Source organism: Gossypium raimondii, chromosome 11 (assembly GCF_025698545.1).
Source record: "Gossypium raimondii isolate GPD5lz chromosome 11, ASM2569854v1, whole genome shotgun sequence".
Lineage (NCBI taxonomy): Eukaryota > Viridiplantae > Streptophyta > Magnoliopsida > Malvales > Malvaceae > Gossypium > Gossypium raimondii.
In genome coordinates this window covers 40,030,629-40,040,187 of record NC_068575.1, presented here as the reverse complement: position 1 = coordinate 40,040,187, position 9,559 = coordinate 40,030,629, and the positions used below count along the sequence as shown (strand labels likewise).

The following is a 9,559-nucleotide window of genomic DNA, read 5'->3' as shown; positions in this document are numbered from 1 at the left end:
TTGTTTTTATTCTAAAGAAATTTTCGATCACCACTCCTTGATATCTTTTCTTACTTTTTATTTTATTTTATAAGATAATCTTCGATCACAGTTGTAATTTCTATTTTCCTTTTCATTTTATATATCTTTAATTTAAATTTTCAGAATTTTGAAGCAACCAATCACCCTTCAATTCTTTCAAGCTTTTACTTCTCGTTTATTTATACTGAAATTTAAATTCTTTATGCTTAACTTATAAATTGATGTTTAAATTTTGATATAAACAACTTTTTTCTCAAATTGATACCTATGTATAAAAATAAAATATATTTTAATTAAATCGTTAAACGAACAACTTGATATTGGATCGATTTGATGTTTGAATTAATTTTTTAACATTACATTTTATTTTTTCTCTCCTTAAGACTTTTTTTGGATGGGTGGTGAGATTGTATCCGGTGAGATTAAATACAGAGGCAACAATGAAATTAATTACTGTAGTGGTATTGATACTTAAACTTTTTTTGTTCTAATTGGGTATCTAAAGTATCAATTTCCTCTATCTTTGGTCCATTTTGTAATAAACGTTAACAAAAACCTATTAGGCAGCTTTAGCCAACGAAAAAGTGCCACGTGACATGTTTTAGCTAATAATAAAAACCACCAGGCAATTAATTTTATTTAAAATAAAAATATTAAATTTAAATTAAAAAATAGAAAACATAATATTAAATATTTAAATATTAAAACACTTGACTTTGACCGATTGTGACTGAGCATTGATCGACGTTGACTGGCCACGTGGAGCTATTAGAAAACGCTGTGTCCTTTTTACTTTTTAGTATTATATATATTATCTTGATTAAAAATATAAAAAAAATTATATATAATATATAAAACTAAAAAAAAAGTTTAAAACTAGTTTTTTTTATAATATTCTAAAATATATAATTATAAATTTTAAAAAGTCAAAATAATATATAAAAATTGAAAAATATTATAAAAAGTACTTAAATTTTAAGTAATTGCAAAAAAAAAAAACTTGAAACTTAAATAACTTTTTAGAATTTTATAAAACATATTTTTAAATCTTTTTAATTTCTATTATAATTTTTACAATTTTTACATTATTTTAATAAAATTATTGATTTCAACTAAATTCTTTTCAATTATCATATTTTTGTAAACTTTATTTATATATATTTTTATAATTTATATGTTTTTTTCTAGATTATATATATTTCTGATTTTTTATATATTTATTTTGATTTTAAATGTATAATATTTAATAAAAATAATTGTTTTTTTACATAAAGACGTCACGTGGCACTTTTTATTGGCTATGAGAATTTTTTTAACATTTATAAAAATGGACTAAAAAATATATCAAAGGCATACTTGAGGTACCAAATTGGGAATTTACATGTATTTTATGAATCAAATTGGGACAAAAAATTTAAGTACCAAAATGAGAAAAGCGGGTATACTTTAACGGCCAAATCGTGAATTAAGCCTAAATTTAATTATATATGTCAAATAAATAATCATATTGCATATTAAATAAATAAAATATATACTAAATTTATATTTATGTTAAATAATAATTTTATGAATAAATAATTAAATTTGGTTATTTATATTCATATTTAATTTTATAAGTACCATATCGACTTATTTATAATTAATTAATATAAATTTTATACTAAAAATTATATATTTATTAAATTATTATATAATGAATGAAATAAATTATTATATAGCTTTTCTTTATATATTTAGTTTATAATATATTTATATTAAATATTAAACTTATTTTATGTTATATAATAGTTAAAGTATATTTATGATAATAAATATATATTTATCAGATCATTATATAACATAAAAATTATAATGTATTTATTTTATATAATTAATTGCTTGCTTTTTATAAAAAGAAGAGTAAAAGGAAAAAAAATTGCTTGCTTCCAATTTTTATCCAAGAGACAACTTATCTCATTATGCTAGTACTTTCTAAATAAGTATTAAGAGTGGTGAATTTAGTTGTTGATATTTTAGTTAGATTGATGAAATGTTTTTTTTATAGGCTCGAGAATATATCATGTTGCCCTTCGTAGGTTGATGATTAATTGCAAATAGACGAGTTATGTTATCCAACCTAGATACTATTGTTAGCTTGTAATTGAAGTTTTTTATCTTGCCACAAAAAAAATCGGCTTAAATTTTCGAAATTGTTTATTTTATATTCAAAATCCTATCACATGTAGATGTATATATATGTAAAAATTCTGAATTTAAAATATAAAATATGTTTAAAAACAATGAAATGTATGGTTTGAAATTGATTAATAATAATACATGAAATATGTACGATATCAAAATGAAAAAAATTTGATAAAAATTAAATTTAAACATATAAATATATCATATTAAGAATATTAAATAGACTACAATTGTTTTATCATAGTGTTGTAATCAATCTTTAATTTGTGTCGATTAATTTGTAACACCAACTCAACAATATCATCAATATATACAATTGAAGTAATAAAGTATACAAGATAAAATTAAAAAGTATAGAATAAATTAAAATAAAATTTTGGTTAATTAGGAAAATTAAAGATTTACGAAGCGACTTCCATCTTCACCATTATTGCTATGGGGGAACCAAGCACGTTATTACGTTTGAAGTGGTTTTTACATTGTTTTCCATCCACGTTTGTATTTTCATGATATCATAGTCCAATTAAATCCTCGAGAACATCAAAATCATGCTGCATTGTCATAACAATACAATAACCCATCCTCAAATGTAAACCCTGGCGTCAAATAATAGAAACCCTTAAAGGTCCATACATTGCTTCTCTAACCGTATCACACCAATATGAAACCGTGTCATGCTCAATATCCCATACAACAACATCCCCATTCCCCACCAATATACGTCAAGTGCATCTATAAAGGCGGCTTATCTTCACTACTTGACGGCGAGACCAAAAAAGAATATTATTTTGTGTAATAAAACACTGCACATTCACATACACTGCAGAATAAATAACGAAGATAAAATAACTCAAATGCCATAAGCACATGTAGTAAATTTGGGTCTTAAACACATGATAAAATGGCACAAAATAAATAAATAAATCAATTAAAAAATCTGGTCAATGAGTGCATCAATTTTCTTCCTTTAAAGAATATATTATCAGAATCAAACATATAAAACGTCAAATGGAGAAAAATTATTCTAAATTTTGAAAAAGAAATTAACCCTCCATAACCTTTACGTTGACCATCCACATTCATTGGACAAGAACAAGCATGTTCAAATAAATTTAAGGCGTATGTAAAAGCCATATAGGCACCAAAATGATAGGAATGTTCAAAATAGCAATAACAAGTCAAAGAAATTGAATAAATCTATAAAATATCACTCTTCACGTAACCCAAATCGCAAAGCCAAATAGAAAAGAATTGATCGAGGCACAACTAAAGCGCTGACACGACAGCCGGAATTTGCAAAGCAGAGAAACGCAATGATTCATTTCACTATGCATTGTGAGAATACAACGGATTATTATTAGTCATCAAGGTTTAAGACAATAATTCAATGCATGAAAATCTATGTTTAAGAAGTTCCTCCAAAACTCCATTCAAATCATTATTTGTACACTATTCAACGCCTCTTTTCCTTTGTCTCGGATTCTCACTGCAGCTCCCCAACAGGTGCCTCATTCAGCCATAGAAAATGGATGAAATCATACAGTTTTGCACTTACACTCACCTGTTTATGGATAAATATACCATTTATTTTATGTTAACAAGTTTAACAAGAACTAAAAGAATAGTTTCTTTTTGTTGTTGGGGAGAGGGGGGAGAAGAGGTTAGGCTGCTGCAATACCTTGTATGGTGTGGGGTTTAATCTCCTAATGTGATCAGGCCTCATTTGCTCAAGCTGTTTGATGCAATGGTCCCTAATATCCTTGAGAGCTGGTAACTCTTCTCTTACTTTACCTTCAGGAGGGGCCAAAAGAAAAGCTTGTGTCAGAAAAATGGAAAAAGATGCACAAATTGCTGATGAGCCTTTCTTCTGTTCAACAGCAAGTTACTAAAAAGTTGAGATTAAAGACACTGCTTAAAAAATTGAAAGTTACTAAGGAATAAAGAAGACCACTTAAGTAAAATAAGGTTATCAGTTCTGCTCCTTTATGGTAGCTGCTGATTTAGTTTTACATATATTCTGAGCTTTTACCTGACTTCCCAGGCCAGTAACACTTCAGAAGCTCTTCCACACGCTGTGGTACCACATATGCTCTTTTGGATTCATTAAAAGGGTGGCGACATAGAATACGTTCTCCCACCTACGAATTTGAAGAGGGTAAACATGAGGCCTATCGGCCTTACCATTGTAGCATCTATGAAGTTAAGTCTATATATTGTTGCCGTGTATGCTGCTATTAGTTGTTGGTGCATAACAGAGGAATTATAAAAATTCCAAGTTAATGTATATCAAAATCAAAATGAACCAGCGGATTTTAGGACGGGGGTAACCTATAAGATAATTGATTACATGTACAAAACGAACTGGTGGGTGTGCTAGACTTTGGTATCTATATAAAGATGCAAAAAAGTTAAGCATTTATGTAAGTTTAAAAGATTAAATAATAGTATCATTCTAGACTGAATTCTTATGTTGCCAAGTTAAAATTAGATCTAAAGCATTTATGATGCTCTTAAATACACATTCATGATGCCCCGCATTTTTTTTAAAAGGAAAAAGAGGAAGATGATGTTGGTTGCTAATTACTGAAAACTAAAAACTTTGGAGTCTATACAGCAAGAGTAATGGGAACTACCTTTGGACATGGTTCATTTTCCCCTGTCATTATATCCACCAGCGAATATCCTTCCCTTCCATATAACCTGTAACATCGTTTTTTGCATGGTATAGAGACCTAGCATTTAAAAAGTAAATAAAAAGATGAGAGAAAGAAAGAGGAAATGTGTTATATAATGAAGAAGCATGCTGTTAAAACTTCTTGGCTGCCAGGTCAAACCTTGGATACATCCTCTGAAAGTTTGATGCGTGGCTGATTATTGATCTCAACAAGCTTGAAAACACAACCTAAAGCTGCTTGAGCATAGCAAGTGACCAAATAGGTTCCTATTCCATAACAATCCACCTCATGACCCTGTGAAGAAAAAGTGTTATCTCTCATGAATAGATGTGCTCAAGAATGAATCAAGGAGGCATTGTCAACCTGATAGAGTCAAATAAATTATTCAAAGAAATTTTAGTTAGACTGAGAACCTGCTTGTTTAGTGCGTCAAGAGTTTCCTCATTCAAATCATTACTAGCAGTAATGCTTGTCTTTCCAAAACTGGGCAGCCCAAATTCTTTTTCAATTATTTGAAAGATCTTTCGGGCTTCACCAGACAAGTATGCTAGGTCACCAGAGTCCAATCTAATGCCAACTGATTTATAACTGCATTTTACATATTTAACTTATCACTGAAATTGAGCACGACTGAATACTTACTTGCACAGATGAAATCCACAGTAATGCTGTCAGATGTTATGTAAACAAAAAGAAGACCTATAACCTATATGATCTGTGATAAATGGAGAAGCCCAATAAAAAACCCTTTGATAATGATTTGCATAAAATGGAAAAGAAGGCAGAAGCAGGGGCAGTATCAGCTGATGCATGGCACATAAAGGTGTTACTTCATGCCTTTCTTCATATGCCTTCGATTTCAATTTAAGTATAGCCATATGAAATATGAAGACTTAATCATACATTAATTCATTTTCAGTTCAAACTAAGAATGTTACTAATACAATTAATCAGCTTGTGAACATAAATTCGCCTTTGAAAACCACTGGAAAGATGATAACAAATTACTGAATTGAATATAAGTACATACAAAGAATCAAAAGGGAACAACAGAAATTCTTTTAACCCAGTTTTGAGCATGCAACAAACCGTTCTTATAAGAAAATGAACTGCCATATCTATAAGCCTTTGAGACATACCCCAAGTCATTAAGTGCCAAAGCAACTGCACAAAAGTTGGGGACTCCACTCCTCATTACCTATAAAACGGATGCCACAACTGCAACGTTAGTGCTGATATATGTTATGATAAAATAGGCTTCCCCAAACTTGTTCTAAAGCTAACACTCAAGGAAGTTGTACTTACATCATATGTATCTACAAGAGCAAGGAAGTTGTTAGGAAACGCCAAGGCATATGAGGTGAAAGCTGCTAATTCACTCTGATTGGTCTCACCAACAGTGTTACCAAGTGCCTTTGCCCACTAGAAAATATGCACCAATTAAATAAGTTAAAAGTAGATGAAGCATTCAGTAATCTACTAGTAGCAATATTGCAGAGAAGAGAATAGATGGAAAAAGCATTGGTCTCTCTCTTCCAAACTCCTTATATATCATAATCTATATATTTAGATTAACATGGGTTTTGAGAACTAAATGGAACAAAATCCTGCAATAATGCATTGAGCTTTCTATTGTAAAACTTCGTTTTTAAATGGGGTGATGGTGATCTTTAGGATCTAAGATTGCAACATTTGGCCATTGGGGTTCTTGGAAGAGAAGAAATGCAAGTTTTAATATCCGAGTTTGATGAACATGCACAAGTTGCACCAGTGGGTTTCAGTTTGATGTATTTGGACATAAGTATATTTCTAGACAAAAAAAAATTAAATAATTGTTGACAACAATGAAAATGGCCAATGCAGAACACCTGTATTTTGCTTAACCATGACTGAACAAGACTGACAAAGTCCTCACAAGTACTTGAACCATCAGACCTATGCAGTGATCTCTCTAGGATCTCATCAGGGCTCTGCAAATTAAAATTTGAATAACCTAATAAATTCAAAGAAACAAAAAAGTTCCAGGAAGCCATCCATAATATCCAATGCATGAAAATAACATAAGAAAAAGGTTGATAGAACAGCATACAGAAAACTGATAGAAAATAGTAAGCAATTTTGAAGGCTAGTGTGAAATCCAAGCTTGTTTCTACACGTTAAAATTTATGGAGCATGAACCAATTCACTAAGAGATGAGAATCACTAAGAAAATGAAGTGTCAATGAAAAGCCATTTTAGATATAAAACAAAGAGAGCCAATAGTAAAGTTAAACTCAAGCATGTTAAAAGAAACTAATAACTCTAATTGTCAAATTAAAAGTTAAATACTTCTATAAAAACAGTTATATATGGATTGAAGTAATATTTTCCACTGAAATCAAGTATCTGGCAGTCACCTCATTCATGTCGTACATGTTTATGAAAGTATTACGTTATATTTATTAGTGTGCCATTAATGTGATAAACAAAAACAAACAGGATCAACGAAAAAGGTAAAATTTAATCAGGCTTGCTATCACTCAACTAGTTTGACCTCAAAATAAATCCAGTCAAATACAAAGATTCCCGATTTAGGAGAACATATAGAGATGAGGGGAGAGATTCAGCAGGAACAAAACATACTTTCTGACCAAGAACACTGCTGCAACATACAAGGTTATAGTCTACCATATAGATATGAACCGAATTACATGCAGAAAATATATAATAAAGTCTTACGATAATTGCTATAGAGCTTGAAAGTTTCCAGAAAAAAATTACTGACCATAAATGAGCTAACAAAAGCATGGGAATGTGTCCCACGAAGAGGTATCCCGAATAACCTCCCAGCAGCAACATTGCTGGCCAACACACAGCATAAAACAGAAACAAGCAATACAAACATTAGCTTAGATAAAGAATCTACATTAGTGAAGAATAGAGAAGAACCACAAGCATTGTCTGAATAGCTTCACGATAAAGCTGAGGACAAATTAACTGCATTTCCATCCAGTTGAATAACATGATATAGGAAGCCATAAAAGCAGTGTCGAACAGGATATGAATATTTTAGAAAACCACCTTGTAGCATCAAAGCCTCCAATATAACAATACTTTGATGCTGAAATAGCGCCATCAGGTCCCTGCAATTAAAATGTCTAACAGAATGAAACTCAATTATTAACATTTACAATAAGAAAATAAAAAAGAAAAAACTCATCAACCTGAGCTCGTCGAAGCCCGAACTCAAGCAACATTTTAGATTTTCCAGCAACAAGTCTGTGTCTAGCCGCATTTGTAGCCACCAAGGACGCAAAATTTACAAGATTCAGAACTGGAGTCTCCAACAATTGAACCACCTAAAAACAAAAATTCACGAATCAAGAAAAAATAAGATGAAAACAAAGGAGCTGAAAAAAAGAACCAAATTCAAGACAAACAGATGTGGCAAAAAAAAAAAGTTTGATAGCACTCACAGCAACTGGTCCTTCAACTCGAAGCAGGGGCACCTTTGGGAAAACAACTGTTCCCTCCGAAATAGCATAAACTTCAACATCAGAACAGTCAATATTTCTTAGATACTTGACAAAGCCTTCCTGTTGTTTGCAGAAACAATGAATAAGTTAAACATCCAATTACAAGCACAGTAAAACAAACAGAACCCAGAATATCATAACTTGAATCATCTGCGAAGTAGTTAGCTTACCTCACATGAACCAGGCAAGGTTTCACAGATGAAGGAAATCTCTTCCTCGGTTAACTTGAAATTAGCAATGAGCTTTATGCATTCTTCCAAACCAGCAAACACTGTAAATTCACCACCAAATGGATTCTTTCGAAAATATAGATCGAACCTGAAAGCATATTATAAAACGCTAATCCGAAGCTCGAAATATTCAATCTTTCACACTGGGAAACACTTGTAATTTCTCATTTTTCATTTCTTAAACTAACAGGTAACCAAATGATTATTAGTTAAATAACTAACTTTCTTGAACTTCAAAAAAAGTAAAGTTCGAAGGAAAAAGAACTCTACTGAAAACAGTAACTACGAATCATCAAAACTCTATTTTCAATCCGATTTTCGTAGTAGCCAAACAACGGATTAGATATGAAAGAGAAACATAAAAATTATTCATAACGGAATGAAATTAAAGGTATAAAAGGGAAAAATTTGAAAGTTACACGGCTCGGTCGTTGTGTTTGCCAGCTTTCCAATAAGCGTAAGCCATGGTGAACTGATAAAGATCGGTTAAAAGAGGAGTGACCATCGGATTCGTCGGCCCGTCCATAACCCGACCCGCATTCACACTCGGTCCGTTCGTTTTCGCTTCCATTTTCAATCGTTCCTGGCCTATTATTACCAACTTCTCACTTCCCAGTTCAAAACCCGTCTGCTTTTATATAGTGGAGGAAAACATAGCGTATGGATCAGGAAAACAAGAAAGAAATTTGGAGAGATCGTCGAAATTGAAGCGTATTTCGTACTCTTTTTTTTTCGTACTTCAGAAGGAAAATTAGAAAAATGAAATTAGGAGTTCAAATTGAATTCCATCCAAAACTGGAAAATAGCAACACGGAGAGTGTTAAGGGGGGTTGGCTTAGCGCAGTCAACCTTCAAAGAATCATGACGTGTACAAACCGGAATTAGGTCCTCCCTCATGGTTTTGAACCGTCACTGCCTTTTTGTGGACCGTATAAAA

General features: G+C 31.1%; 1 protein-coding gene across 1 annotated transcript; it reads right to left on the bottom strand.

Annotated features, from left to right (window-relative positions):
• Positions 1-3,494: 3,494 nt before the first annotated feature.
• LOC105803928 (nicotinate phosphoribosyltransferase 2) lies at positions 3,495-9,532 on the bottom strand. Its single transcript, XM_052624423.1, has 15 exons — positions 9,042-9,532; positions 8,563-8,710; positions 8,333-8,452; positions 8,081-8,215; positions 7,938-7,999; positions 7,642-7,717; positions 6,746-6,847; positions 6,183-6,299; positions 6,017-6,075; positions 5,291-5,465; positions 5,037-5,171; positions 4,836-4,934; positions 4,232-4,340; positions 3,881-3,993; positions 3,495-3,763 (listed from the first exon to the last, which is right to left on the bottom strand). The coding sequence occupies exons 1-15, from the start codon at positions 9,191-9,193 to the stop codon at positions 3,686-3,688; spliced, it is 1,680 nt and encodes a 559-aa protein (XP_052480383.1). The 5' UTR covers positions 9,194-9,532; the 3' UTR covers positions 3,495-3,685.
• Between the last annotated feature and the right edge of the window lie 27 nt (positions 9,533-9,559).

Excerpts from the sequence above, each read along its gene's own strand:
- LOC105803928 (XM_052624423.1), bottom strand. The coding sequence starts at position 9,193 with ATGGAAGCGAAAACGAACGGACCGAGTGTGAATGCGGGTCGGGTTATG. Across the intron at positions 6,300-6,745 it reads CATGGTTAAGCAAAATACAG|TGGGCAAAGGCACTTGGTAA; the intron begins GTGTTCTGCATT and ends CATATTTTCTAG. Across the intron at positions 4,935-5,036 it reads TTTCAGAGGATGTATCCAAG|GTCTCTATACCATGCAAAAA; the intron begins GTTTGACCTGGC and ends TTTAAATGCTAG.